Consider the following 15,871-nt stretch of genomic DNA (forward strand, 5'->3'; position numbering starts at 1 on the left):
TTCCAGTATGAAAATACAGATGTTCAGTCCACAAATGAACCCAAGAAATACGCAGCAAGAGAAACAACTTTATATGTCAGTGAGTGTAGCTTTGTAATGCTGGTAATCTTTTGCTTCATAGTGAAAAAAAAGAAAATCCAAAGTTTGAGAAGTATTAGTGACCATATACACACTTCTGATTAAACATTTCCCTTTCAGAAGGAAATCACTTTTCTTAGAACATGAATTAAAAAAAAAAAAAAGCATCTTCAAATACGTATTTCTGAAATCTGTCAGAAAACCAGTCATCATTGATTTTATGAATGTCTTGGTTTGTTTTGTTGTTGGTTTTGTTTTTGTTTTTTAAATTTGGCAACCTTTTTAATGTGAATGAGTTGGATAAGATACACATTCTGTTAAGGAAGAGCTGGGACCCATACACTAAGATGAGTGTTCAAAACACTAGTATATGGAACCAATTTTTTGCCTCTTCTGGAATTAATATATTCTTAATTTTTTTTTTTCCAAATCAGCTCAAATTCAACAGGAAGAGTGGTTCATGCCGCTCATTCTCAGCACATACCACTATCCACACCCAAGGAAAAGTTCCTTTGAGGGCATTCACTTGGCATCTGTGGGTTTGACCTCTCAGACTGGTAACAGCCAGATGAGAGTTTCCACTGCTGAGACATGATATTGAAGATGAGATTCATTACTGATGTTCTAAAATGGAAAGTAGTCATGTTCAGCTCCTAGTTCGGAAAACATCATTTATATTACTGTAGGGTTATGTTGAGAGCATTTAGTTTGTACTAGCCATTCACATTTGGTATAGTTTTGATTGCAAGAATGTTTTAAACCTTGGGACTGAGAATATAAGCATTTATAACCATTTGAGATTAGCACATATTTTTTATTTTTAAAAATGTTGTCATTTTCCTTTTCAGATTGAATATGTGTGCCACTTTTAATGTGGTTTTACTGAAGATATCTATATATTAAATAGAGATCTAGGTGTGTATTAAGGAACAAAGAAACAAAGACTTTCTTTGACATGAGTATTTCTTTCTGAATTATGTAGAAGCATATATCAGAAGATTTATTTTAAATTATTATTTTTATTTTAAATCTAAATAAATTTAATTTATTTATTTTAAATACCTTACCTCTGTATTGGGGGATTTGCCAAACTTGGACTGGAATTTATCAGGATTTATGAACCAGGAAAAACTATTGCATTGCTGTTTCATGTGAATTTTTTAATAATTTACCCTCTGAAAAAGATGTGTTAGGTTTTGATGTACTGACTACAGTAGTTAGTTCACTCCGGGGCAGTGCTCACATTCTTGAAATCTAATCCTTGCCTTCCAGGTTTGACTAAAACCCCTACATGCAATTAGATGATGACCGTAGTTTTCATGATATCGACAATCCAATGTTAATCTGTGCCACACTTGATACTCATGGATTTCATAGTGCATCTTCTGAGAGAGTCTGGGGAATTTCTTTGAGGAGAAAACCCCCCATAGATTCTTCTAATGCAAATGTATGTGTACGGTATAAATCATACAGCTATACAGTCTCCCTGCATGATGCATTAAAAGCCCAGAGATGATACTGAAGTCACGAAGAGTGAGAAAACTTTTCTGATTACTGGCTAAATCCAGGCAAAATAAGCTCACAGTGTATACCCAGAGGCAGTGGGAAGATGTCCACAAACCTAAAATGATCATAATTTTAAAAATGCAGACAAAAAACGAAACACCCCCCCTCCCCCAAAATAATTTTGAAACTTTTTTTTTCATTGAAACAAGATTCTTCATTCTGTGTCTGCCCTACTAGGTAGAGATCACCCAGGAAAGACTGGTGATTACATCCACCTTCAGTTGTTTAACCTGGTACACTTTACATTTGTATCACCCATGGACTGGGCATCTGGATATGGAAAGTATAGCTGTCTTTGGAAAGCATGCTGTACTATTCAGCTATGTGCAAATTTCTCACAAGAAGTTCTGAAAACTCTGAAGGAACAGAAAATGTTGAAGCTGGAATCTGCTAAGATTCCTGCCTAATAGAACAGCGTTGCCTTTGAGGTGCTTGGGTTTGATAGTGACAGCTGTACTCAAGCAGAATGCTTGCTTGCTGTGAGGCATTTTGTTCGAATAAGGAGAGTAAATTGGTCCCCTACGTAACACAGAATCCAAGCAGTGCTGCTTTCAGTGAAAAGATTCAGGAAAAATAACAAAGGATATTTGTTGAGACAGAATAACAGATGCAATTATCTATTTTTTACATAGCTGTCATGTCAGATTTATAATTTTACGTACATTACCTTTTGAAAAGAAGCTGCAATGATTAGCCACACTATTTTCTTACAGTGCTTAGAATGGAACTGCCTGTTTCAGGACAGACTTTCTTGTCACAACTGTCTTTAAAAGAAACAAATCACCAACTCTTGTACAAATGCATACTACCATAACATTTTACTTTTATATGTGCTCAAGGTGCAATTCAATTTCTTTAGATAACACACTGGTCATAGCTTTAAAACTTTTGGTAATAATAGGATGGTTTTTTCTGCTTAGTCCAGAAGATCTCTCTTACAAAGAAATGACAATACAAAAGGAGTTCAAGATCTGAAGAGAGGTTTGAGAACTTTGCATTTCTTAGAAAATTCAAATTCATCAACAAATAAGTGTTTGTATATTGCCTGTCCAAACTAGTAAAAAATAATTTGCTTTGCTTGTTTCCTGATTTCCCCAGATTTTCTGTGTCTCTAATGAAGAGTTGGCAATGCCACTTCTTCTGGGGAACATCATCAGCTGGGATCCAACAAATTGTATGCACTCTGTACCTTCTCATGTGGCTTTGCTTTATTGACTTGGTTTTTGAGAAGTCCAAACACTAATGCTTCTAATGATCAGCCATTCTTTTTGGCTCTTGGTAACAAGTATTCTCATGCAATTAATATCAAACAGAACTTTGTGCTCTACATCTGTTATTTCAAAATTCCCATTTCTGAATTCCCCTAATCTCAAGTAAGTAGTACACTGTCTCCCTTTTTTACTCCCAACAATCTTTTCCCCTACTTCCAGGGCGCCGTGATGTAAAATATCATTTTGCCGGTCTTCAGTTCCAGTGACAACTTTAATTTTACTGATTTTAATGGGCTTCTCAAATACAATCCCATAGAAGTCTCCCATAGAAGGAGCTTTGCCCCAGAAATACTCATCAATGCTGCTGTAAGCCTTGCTTGCCTCATAGTTTTCAAATACATTCATGTTGGTGTGTAAGTTTGCAGGTGGATTGTCAGGGATATCAAATAGTTCCTCCTCAAAATCATCATCCTTTAACTTGTTTTCAGCTCCTTTGTAAGATGAGTAGTATCCCATGTGTTGGAACAGAGATGGCTTGAAACGTATCACTTCCTTTTGAGCTAACAGCCCACGAAAGTGGATGAGCAGCCAATCACAAGGCATCTCTTGGTAGAACATCAACAAAAAATGGGCCAGGCGTGGGAGGTCATGGGAATGGTAAAGCTTGCCAATGTATCCCAGTTTGGAGAATTCCAAAGTCACCCAATAGGATCCTTCTCGAGAGGTAATTACTTTCTTAACAGCAGTCAAAAAATTCTTTGAACAGTGAACGTCATCCTCTAGCATCACATAATAATCAGAAAGATTAGCACAAAAGTTAAGAAGGTAAGCATAATCTATATTTTGTTTTGATCGAAACTTCACGCGGTCCTCTGGGTCATTGTAATTTCTCTTGAGGCCATCCAGCACAGGATAATACTCCTCAGTGACATGAATAACTATTAATCTGCCTGCAATTATGTGATGTGCAAATTTCTGTGTAATATCCTGGACCATCCCTTCACACCAGGCTGAGTCAAAATCTGCTAGCTGCACTACCACCGCTATTTCTTTGAGTTCTTCATAACTTGACTGCTCAAATATGGATCTGATTGTCTCAAGCAAGTAGTTTCCCTTTTTCCGTTTCACAGAGGACAGCCCAATGGTAAGATACCCTGTACAAAAGATAATTCAAACAAAAACTGAGTACCTGATGTTTTCATAGAATCATAGAATCATAGAATTGGCTGGGTTGGAAGGGACCTCAGAGATCATCAAGTCCAACCCTTGAACCACCATCAGAGCTGTTCTTATATTAAATAAACCTTCTGAACTTAAGATGTATGAAACAAAGGATGTTGATTCCTTTTCAATAAAGAAGAACTTTATTGCAAACAAATAGACATATGGAGGCTACTGCATTAAACATTCACTTGTTAGCTGCAAGGAATAAAGCCAAAGCAATGTGCATATATAGGCCTGGCAGGGGAAACTACATAGACAATGATAAGGCTATAAATCTGCTTTATAGAAGAAAAAGGATTATGAGATATGATGCATACAATCTTTTTTAAACAAGGAACTAGGAAATTAACAGAAATGTGGAATATATATTAACTGTCAAACTTTTGTCACTTTTAGCACTCTACGAGACTAGCTAGAGTTAAGCATAACTTTACAGCTTTATGAATACTGTGCGGGTAGATTATTTCAGCATGTTCATTTTAAAGTGAATTTGTAATATTTTTCCTTGTTAATAGTTCCTCATCTAGACCACTTCGAGGACTCATTGAGCATTTTGTAGGGAATTCCCTCCTGCAAGATGTAGTTATTTTAAAGTAAAAGAGAACTGTGTACCTGTGCTTGTAGAAATAATACTGTTACATCTTTCTAAGGAGAGATACATCTTAATTATAAGGGAAGAATTTTTGTCTCTGTTGTTCTGCAGTCACTGCCATTGCATTTTTACCAGCACTCCAAATAAATTTTTTTCAGAGATTTTCTAATTTATCTCCAGTTTTCTAACTGGCAGGGCATACTTCAGTTGAACCTACCCCAACTTTCTTGAAATACTGTACTTTGTAAAAAAATACTCTAACAAAGAGATTCAGAATTTCTCTTGAGGATTAAGTCTGCTCAAAATGAAGTTGTGCAGTGAAGCACGGCCCACAGAAGCCATATACACTACCTACACAGACCCAAAACTCATTTGAACAAACCTTACTTTATATCTTTCTAGTCAAAAACTCACAGACTATTTTATCTTCTGTGCCTGGATTGCTAAGCTTGTTTATGTTTGAGAAATTATTGATTTGGAACTCAAAGCACACCTGTCTATAAGGTAGATAAGGCCATATTTCACTTTGAAATACAAGTCTTGAACTCTGCTTGAAATCAGAATAACTAGAAAGTTGATCTACAGATGATTGAGAGAAGAATCCTCCTTTACTGACCCTGTAACAGCACAATTCACCTTCCCTGTTATCACAGCTAAAGAAAAAAGGAGATTCGTTCACAGCTGCTGGACCATTAGAATAGGGAACCTGAAAGTTGTATCTGTGTGATCCCAGCACACAATACAGTCCCTTAGACTGGCTATACCGACAGGCTGGCAGCATGGTCTCAGGGACAGTACATGCCTTGCTTCTGCTTTCTAAAGCATCTCCTTCTGGACTAGGGGGAGATACACAAAAATATGTTTGCACAGACTATCCAGAGGCTGCCTGTAGGATAACTACAAGTCAGGTTTTTGGTCAGAAGGCAATCAGGCTGTAGGGTAGTCAACACTGGGGCTGAACTAGCAGCTGCTCAGGAACTGCCTGCATTGAGAGTGATGTCCCACTAACTCTCTGAGATTGTCAGTGCTTAACTCAGTCCCTCTTCTTGCCTAGAAATATCACAGAGACTGTATGAATGTAACCCATTTTAAAATTACTGCATTTCATAACATTCAGATTTCAGTTACTCACTTTTCCTTGTCAAAGGTGTGCCAGCTAGGTAGCGATAGGAAATGTTTATAGATCCTGAGAAATTAGACAAATCCTTAAAAGTGTGAAGATAGTGCTCTGGGTTGAGCTGGTGAGTAGCGGTTTCTCTGATTAATTGCTTGTCCCCTTCCTATTAGTGAGAAAACAAAAAAAAAAATTGGAGAGGGAAAGAGACAGAGAAACACATACATGAATACCAGCCCGAGAGGAAAAAAAGACAGGAAAGTTTCTAAGAACAACATTTTTCAGTGTCAGCTTTCATATAAGCATGTAGAGATCACATTTTTCTAAAAAAACATTACTGAATATCACACACTTTTCGCTACAGAAAATCTACATTCACACATCAGAATTTGGCAAAAAAAAAAAAAAAATGGAAAAAGGAAAGGAAAAAGAAAAGAAAACAGGAAAGGAAAAGAAAAGAAAACATGTAAAAGGAAAAGAAAAGGAAACATCTAAAAGGAATAGGGAAAGAAGGGAAAGAAGGGAAAGAAGGGAAAGGGAAAGGAACAGGGAAAGGAACAGGGAAAGGAACAGGGAAAGGAACAGGGATAGGGATAGGGAAAAGAAAGATATTTTGAAAGGAAATTACAAAAAGGTTGCAAAAACCACATAATTGGCAAAAAACACTGCAGTATGCAAAAGAGATATAAAACAACATTACTCAAAAACACCTGAAATAATTTTCATAGACAGAGAAGTGGGGAAGCATTTTTTTAAAGGGTATATGAAAACAGAATAAATTGTTACTAAAAAACCCTATATCATTATATGTGTCTCATTTTGCAATTTTTTTCAGTTGCTCCTGTTGGGGAAACAGTTCAGAAATATACAGGTTGTGAGCAATCCTGACTTACTTCAATTTAGGCCACATTGGGTTAATGGTTATTGAGGCCTAGTTAGAGGCTTTCTGAGAATGAGCTACTGGGAAAGAGATAACTTAATTGGCAACAGAAGAGGAAAATAATTATGTGGGAAGAAGGTTCCGTGAGAATGGTATGTGTGGTTGGAGTACAAGGCCACCTGCATGATAAGATGATGTAAACAAGGCTTCTCTATATAAAGAGAGTGCAAGTTGCTAATAAACGATTTCATACAATCATATTGATGCGTACATGGAATCCTTAAGCCTCCGCAGATTGCTTTCCCACATGCTCCATCCCAGACTTATGATAGAAAGAAAAGAATGTTATCATCCCCTTACCTGCTCTACCACAGTACTGGAATTCATATAACAAAATTCAAGGAAACAGGCCTGGCTAGCACATGGAAGGAGTGACCAATGAAAACATTTGCAGGCCAAAACAATCAAATGGAACCCTACCCACAGCACCACAAACAATTGGGCTACAGGTTTGCATTTTACCAAAAACCTCAAATATACCACCCCTTGGTGGCCACTCTCCCACTCTTCCTCAATAGGGCTCCCAAAACACTGAACGAGCGGGACTGGCAAAAAAATGCAAAGAGTGACCCATGAAAACTTTTGTTGGCCCTAATATGCACATGAAACCTTACCCACAGCACCAACAACAATTGGGCTACATGATTGTGTTTTACAAAAAAACTTGAATATACCACCCCTCAGCAGCCACTCTACCACTGTTGCTCAGTAGGGCTCCCAAAACTCTGAACGAATGGGACTGGCAAAAAAATGCAAAGAGTGACACATGAAAACTTTTGCTAGCTCTAAACCTCACATGGAACCCTACCCTCAGCACCACCAATCAGGCTATGTGATTTTTTTTTTTTTATGAAAAACGTTGAATATACCACCCCTCGGCAGCTACTATTCCTGCGTTCCTTAGTACGGCTGCCAAAACTGCGAACAAACGGGACTGGAAAAAAAAATTCAAAGAGTGAACCATGAAAACTATTGCTACCCCTAAGTCTCACATGGAACCCTACCCACAGCACCACCACCAATCGGGCTGCGCATTTGCATTTTACCAAAAACCTCAAATATACTACCCCTTGGCAGCCACTCTCACACTGTTAGTCAATAGGGCTCCCAAAACTCCGAACAAACAGGACTGGAAAAAAAATGCAAAGAGTGACCCTTGAAAACTTTTGCTGGCCTAACCCTCACATGGAATCCTACCCACAGCTCCACCAACAATCAGGCTATAAGTTGGCAATTTACCAAAAACTTTGAATAACCCACCTCTCAGCAGCCACTCTCCCCTTGTTACTCAATAGGGCTCCCAAAACTCCAAACGAATAGGATTGGCAAAAAAATGCAATGAGTGACCCACGAAAACTTTTGCTGGCCCTAACCCTCACATGAAACTCTACCCACACCACCAACAACAATCGGGCAATGCATTTTCATTTTACCAAAAACCTGGAATATATCAACCCATGATGGCCACTCTCCCGCTGTTGCTCAGCAGGGCTCTCAAAATTCCGAACAAACAGGACTTGCAAAAAAATGCAAAGAGTGACCCATGAAAACTTTTGCTGACCTAACCCTCACATGGAACCCTACCCACAGCACCACCAACAATAAGGCTACGCATTTGCATTTTACAAAAAACCTTCAATATACCACTCCTTGGCTTCCACTCTCCCAGTGTTGCTCAATAAGGCTTCCAAAACTCTGAAAGAACAGGACCGTAAAAAAAGTTCAAAGAGTGATCCATGAAAACTTTTGCTGGCTCTAACCCTTACATGGAACCCTATGCACAGCAACACCAACAATCAGGCTATGCAACTTTGCTTTACAAAAAAACAGGGATGTACCACCCCTCGGCAGCCACTATTCCCATCTTCCTCAGTAGGGCTGCCAAAACTCCGAATGAATGGGATTGGAAAAAAAATGCAGAGTGACACATGAATACTTTTGTTCGCCCTAACCCTCACATAGAACCCTACCCTCAGCATCACCAACAATCAGGCAAAGCATTTGCATTTTACCAAAAACTTGGAATATACCACCCACGGTGACTACTCTCCCACTGTTGCTCAATAGGGCACTCAAAATTCCGAACAAACAGGACTAGCAGAAAAACGCAGAGTGACCCTTGTAAACTTTTGCTGACCCTAACACTCACATGGAACACTACCCACAGCACCACCAACAATCGGGCATTTGCATTTTAACAAAAATGTCAAATATACCACCACTGGGCATCCACTCTTGCGCAGTGTCTAAATAGGGCTCCCAAAACGAATGGGACTGCCAAAAAAATGCAATGAGTGACCCATGAAAACTTTTGCTGACCCTAACCCTCACATGGCACCCTACCCAGGGCACCACCAACAATCAGGCTATGCATTTTCCCCAAAACCTCAAATACATCACCTTTCGGTGGCCACTCTCCCAGTGTTTTTCGGTAGGGCTCCCAAAATTCCGAACGAAGGGGACTGCAAAAAAAATGCAAAGAGTGACCCTTGAAAACCTGTGCTGGCCTAACCCTCACGTGGAACCTCACCCACTGCACCACCAACAATCGGGCTACAAGTATTTTTTTTACAAAAAAACTAGAATATACCACCCCTCGGTGGCAACTATTCCCATGTTCCTTAGTACGGCTGCCAAAGTTCCAAAAGAACAGAACCGGAAAAAAAAAATGCAGAATAGTGACCCATGAAAAAATTTGCTGACCCTAAACCTCACATAGAACACTACCCACAGCACCACCTACAATCAGACTACGCGTTTGCATTTTACCAAAAAACCACAAATATACCACTCCTCCACGGCCAGTCTCCCACTGTTGCTCAATAGGGCTACCAAAACTCCGAACGGATGGGACTGGTAACAAAATGCAAAGCATCACCCATGAAAACTTTTGCTTGCCTAACTCCCACATGGAACCCTACCCACAGCACCACCAACAATCAGGCTGCGCATTTGCCTTTTACCAAAAAACCTCGAATATACCACACCCCGGCAGCCACTCTCCCCCTGTTACTCAATAGGGCTCCCAAAACTTTGAACAAACAGGACTGGCAAAAATATGCACTGAGTTACCCATGAAAACTTTTGCTGGTTCTAAACCTCACATGGAACTGTAACCACAACACCAACAACAATTGGGCTACAGCATTGCGTTTTACTAAAAACATCGAATATACCACCCCTCAGCAGCCACTCTACCACTGTTGCTCAGTAGGGCTTCCAAAACTCTGAATAAATGGGACTGGCAAAATAATGCAATGAGTGACCCATGAAAACTATTGCTGGCCCTAACCCTCACATGGACCCCTACCCACAGCACCACCAAAAATTGGGCTACGCGATTGCATTTTACAAAAAATCTCACATACACCACCCTTCAGTGAGCAATAGGGCTCCCAAAACTCCGAACGAATGGGATTGGAAAAAAAATGCAGAGTGACACATGAATACTTTTGTTCGCCCTAACCCTCACATGGAAACCTACCAAAAGCACAACCAAAAGTCAGGCTACGCATTTGCATTTTAACAAAAGCCACCCCTCAGCAGCCACTCTCGCAGTGTTGCTCAATAGGGCTCCAATAACTCCGAACGAACTTCACTGGAAAAAAATGCAAAGAATGACTCATGAAAACCCAACCCATAACACCACCTACAATCAGGCTACGTGATTGCGTTTTACAAAAAATCCTGAATATACCACGCCTCGGTGCCACTCTCCCAGTGTTGCTCAATAGGGTTCCCAAAACTCTGAAAGAACAAGACTGGCAAAAAAGTTCGAAGAGTGACCCATGAAAACTTTTGTTGGCCTAACCCTCACATGGAACCCTACCCACAGCACCACCAACAACTGGGCTACGTGTTTGCATTTTACCAAAAACCTCAAATATACCACCCTTTGGCAGCCACTCTCCCACTGTTTGTCAATAGGGCTCCTAAACTCCGAGAGAATGGGACTGGCAAAAAAATGCAAAGAGTGACCAATGAAAACTTTTGCTGCCCCTAAGCCTCACATGGTACCCTACCCACAGCACCATGAACAATCCGGCTACAGTATTGCGCATCACCAAAAACCTCGAATATACCACCCCTCTGTCGCCACTCTCCCACTTTGCTCAGTATGGCTCCCTAAACTCCAAACGAATGGGACTTGGAAAAAAAATGGAATGAGTGACCCATGAAAATTCTTGCTGGTCCTTACCCTCAAATGAAGCCCTACCCTCAGCACCACTAACAAATGGGCTACGTGTTTTCTTTAGTACCAAAAACCTCAAATATACCACCCCTCAGCAGCCACTCTCCAACTTTTTCTCAATGTATTTCCAAATTTCCATATGAAAGGGACCCCCCAAAAAATGCAAAGCGTGACCCATGAAAACGTTTGCTGGCCCTAACCTTCACATGGAACCTGACACAAAGCACAACCAACAATCGGGGTACAGGTTAGCTTTAGTATCAAAAACCACAAATGTTCCACACATAAGTGGCTATTCTCCCATTTTTCTCAATACTGCTCCCAAAACTGCAAACAAATGGGACTGGCAAAAGAATGCAAAGAGTGACCCATGAAAATTTTGGTGGCCCTAACCCTCACACGGAACCCTAACCACAGCACCACCACCAACTATCAGGTTACAGTTTTCTTTTTGTACCAAAACCCTCAAATATACCACCCCTCGGCAGCCCCACTCCCATTGTTGCTCAATATGGCTCTAAAGGTCCATACGAACAGGAATGCCAGAAGAAGGCAGAGTGACCACTGAAATCTTTTGCTGGATATAACATTCACTTCTAAGGGTATCCACAGCATAACGAACAGTCGGCCTACTGGTGTGCATTTTTCCAAAAATTTTACCTCCAAAATTTTACCTCCAAAATACCTGCAAAAATTTGTTGCATTTTACCTCCAACTTTTGCTGGCCCTAAATTTCACTCGCAGCACCACCAACAATCGTGCTATGTATTTGCATTTTTCCAAAAACCTCAAATATACCACCCCTCGGTGCCCACTCTCCCAGTGTTACTGAATAGGGCTCCCAAAACTCCAAAAGAATGGGACTGGCAAAAAAATGCAATGAGTGACCCATGAAAACTTTTGCTGACCATAACCCTCACATGGAACCCTTCTTACAGCACCACTAACAATCGGGCTACGGGTTTTCTTGAGTACCCAAAACCTCAAATGTTTGACCCCTCCTATGGCCTCTCATTGTTACAGAATTTGGCTGCAAAATTCCACAGAAATGAGCCTGGTAAATAAATGCAAAGTGTGACCATTGAAAACTTTTTCTGGCCCTAACCTTCCTTTAGCATTTTCTGGATTTGGTGAACATTTTTTGATATTACAGAAGAAGGTACATTTATGAACATGCCTCTTTCCCCAGCCTTCTTTTTCTGCCTTTTTCTTCCAAAAAGTTTCTCAAACCATAAAGTCTCATAAGGGAAGAACTATTATTCACTGGAGTTACCTATCAATACATTATCTATGTTTCAGGTAAAATCTCTTTCTCATTCCTTTCAAAAGAGAAAATATCTACCAGGTTATAGTGTAACAAGCCTGGATAGAAATGTAGGAACACTTAGGTAATTCATGCTACTTGATTTTAGTCTGATGACAGGCTGCTATGCTGCTTTGGATTTGTGGGAAAACAGTCTGCGGAGGCTTAAGGATTCCATGTGCACATCAATATGATTGTATGAAATCGTTTATTAGCAACTTGCACTCACTTTATATAGAGAAGTCTTGTTTACACCATCTTATGCAGGTGGCTTTGTATTCCAATTACACATACCATTCTCACGGAAAGATTCTTCTCACATAATTATTTTCCTCTTCTGTTGCCAGTTAAGTTATCTCTTTCCCAGTAGCTCATTCTCAGAAAGCCTCTAACTAGGCCTCAATAACCATTAACCCAATGTGGCCTAAATTGAAGTAAGTCAGGATTGCTCACAACCTGTATATTTCTGAACTGTTTCCCCAACATGGATTTGCTCATAAAATATGAGAGGCAGGCTTATGTTGATGAGATTCCAGATAAAAATGCAACTAAGAGGGCTTGGAAAGAATGCACAAAACCCTTAGGTTATAATGAAAGCTATAAAATGAAATAAAAAATGGGCTGGTCCAAAAACTTTTTTTAAACCCAGCCTTTCTTTAATGTGAAAACATCATGTGGCATTTGTTCCAGAATGGAACCCCAAAATTCTTGGTTTCATATTCTTGGTTTCAATTCTGCTGAGGTTTTTCTACAGAAAAAGTTTCAAATGTTTAGAAATAGATAATGTCAGGAAAAATGTTTTGATATTTACCAGCAAAATATTTGAACCGACCAAAAAATTTAATTTGGGTTTTTTTTTCTTACTGTCTTTTTTTTTCCCCAATTTTTATTGGTTTCATTCCTTTACAGAGTGAAAAGCAAAACAGAAATATAGATTTATAGATTTTCTGACAGATTTAAAATCTGGTTCTTCTATAATGCAGAGGGCAGTGAAGATGAAGAACTTGATTTGCTCTCTTTAGATGTCTTGTCTAAATTTTTTCTGTTATGGTTCTGACTTTAAATCTGGCAACTGACCTCTAACTTACATTCCAGTCTTTGCAGGAGTTTGGGAATGGGTGCCATGGGTAGAAGCACCAGAAGTTATCCATCGTTTGCAGAGATATTCACTGCTGAGGATTCTATATCAGCTCAAATAACATAATTGTTTTCATAATGCTAAAAATTATTAGTATTCATTGAAGAGTTCAGAAGGCGTGCTTAACTTACATATTACTTAGAACACAGCAGATGTATAAAAAAGTTCTGCACATAGTGTGATATCTGGTTACATCAATGCAGAATGTCTTCAAAATATTTGTTCCAATGTGGTTCTTGCAGTGATGAAGAAACTCAAACTTCTTTGCTGACATACATGCATCAGCACTGTATGTCCCTTATCAAATACATTAAAGCAACTTTCACGGGTGGGCCCTTACTTTCCATTTCCACAGCAAGGCCCTGCAGAAAACAGGGAAGGGATTCCTCTGATATGTGAGTCTCTTCCATCTTCAGATTGGCCACAATGAGTCTCACTCAGATATTCAAAAAATATCTTACATTTGGTGAAAGAGACACAAGCTCATCATCCCTTTGCACAGCCTGCTGCCTGAGAATGGGAAGAGAAACTCAGGGTCATTTGCCTTCCTCTTATAGCTACCTTCAGGAGGTACTCCAGCAGCAGAGTTGCTACAATTAGAAAGTCAGAGGTCCTTCAGAGCTCTGATGAATTTCTGATTCCCATTCTGTGAGGTGAACTGGTTAGCCTGCTGTCCTTGAAAGTTACCCCAAGTGTATCTCTCCTAACCACCAGCACTGACACTGCTCATCTTTTACCTCAGCAGAGAAAACTCATCAGACAAGTTAACGGAGCTGTTAAACATGGTCAGGAAAGTTGAAAACAAAAATAAATTAAGCAAACTGAAAAGTCAACAGCATAACACATTTGAAAAACATTTGATGGACCATAAAGGTATGAAGAGATCTGGAAGAACTGTCAGGAGACTTGGCAAGAGACTTGGCTGGGAGCTACACAGATGCAAACATGCCAGAACTGTGATGAGAGAAGCAATGAAAGAGTGAATTTCTAAAAAAGGGGGGGAAATAGCAAATTAATAATAAGACGTGGAGCCATCTGGGCAGCTGGTAAATAGGACAGGAAAATATTTCAAAAACAAACCAAGAGGAACAGCATTAGCAGTCATAATAAAAGCACTCTGAAAAACATCTGGGGGACTTTGAAGCAATTAGTAAGTGGAGAAGCAGCATCAGGGAAAATAGCACTGAAAAAAAAAATAAATGCAGTAAGACAGGTCAGATTTGATTACAACCAAGAAATGACGCATAAATAAAACATATTACAGAACCTGAGTGTAAGTACTTTTAGGGAAAGCAATATTTCTGTAATGCACTATGTTCTTTTACTGGGCTCAGTCCAAACTCTGAAGAATTGGAAATTCAATCCATGTATCAAGTCTTCAGGGCTTACTTGGCTTTAAGCATAGGTTACATATAAACTATGGGGTTACGGTATACTGTTGGCACTTGTTGAAATTCCTAGCAAAATTTTTTCCATAATCTTTTTCAGAATCATAAACTTAAACGAAGTATCATTTACATCCCTTTCCTAAAACCATAACACTGAATCCATCAGATCTGAGATACAGAAACTGAGAAAAAATTGAAAAACTGAAATTATTCATACAAGGAGCTTAAAACATATGAAACTTGCCTAAGTTCTTTTCTGTAACTGTATTTGTGTGATATTGTTTAATACATTGTTCACTGGTGAAGGGGTAGACTGAAAATGGAGGTCCTACATCATATTAATGTTTCATATTTAGAAAATTTTCAGCATTAAAACTGAGGGAGATACAGAAAAATGGAAAATAAAGGGAATATTTTAATTCAAGATACCTGATGGAGACAGCTCTGTGTTTTGCTATATTCATTATCTCTCACAATTCCAACAAATGATGACGTTTACTTCTACAAAAAGAACTGTCAGGGTCTTACTGACACACCCTGTATGCAGTACATATTGATAAGATGGCTCCATGATAAAGGACACATTTTGAGGATACTTCACTGTTTGTGGTACGCTAACAGGAAAAATTGCAGAAATTAAGAACTTAAGTGCTTAACTAGGGATGCGTTCTGTTCTGTTATTCCAAGATGATTTCTACCATCTAACAAACTTACCAAAACATAACCATCTTCAATGTACAGGTTTATGAACAGCAAGAAAATGACAAGAACTCCTAAGGACACTGCTGATCGTTTCCGCAAGTATCTCATTTTATCAAAATATTTGAAGCTGTGTCTCATGTGAAGAAAGGCATACAGTAGTGTCACCTGTGAAAGAAAACCATGGTGTTACAAGAACTTCTCATCTGATAAACATGATAGCAAAACAATTTACCTTCAGGTGTATCAAATACTTTCAAACAAACATAGACTGTATCATTTAAGGTGGTATTAATTAAACTAATTCATTGTCCTCTTCAAATTTAATATACAATCTTAACTATAATTTAAGCTTCCTTTTATTTGGTAGTGAAGAAAAAAGCAAAGTTTGTCCTACTGATTTTAGGCTGGTACTATGATGACACT

General features: G+C 39.0%; 1 protein-coding gene across 1 annotated transcript; it reads right to left on the minus strand.

The window, feature by feature from the left end:
* Positions 1-2,852: 2,852 nt before the first annotated feature.
* MGAT4C (MGAT4 family member C) lies at positions 2,853-15,607 on the minus strand. Its single transcript, XM_030463765.1, has 3 exons — positions 15,461-15,607; positions 5,804-5,951; positions 2,853-4,009 (listed from the first exon to the last, which is right to left on the minus strand). Exons 1-3 carry the CDS (start codon positions 15,584-15,586, stop codon positions 2,853-2,855), a joined length of 1,431 nt encoding a protein of 476 aa, XP_030319625.1. The 5' UTR covers positions 15,587-15,607.
* Between the last annotated feature and the right edge of the window lie 264 nt (positions 15,608-15,871).

The sequence above is a fragment of the Calypte anna genome, chromosome 1, assembly GCF_003957555.1.
Source record: "Calypte anna isolate BGI_N300 chromosome 1, bCalAnn1_v1.p, whole genome shotgun sequence".
NCBI classification, from domain to species: domain Eukaryota; kingdom Metazoa; phylum Chordata; class Aves; order Apodiformes; family Trochilidae; genus Calypte; species Calypte anna.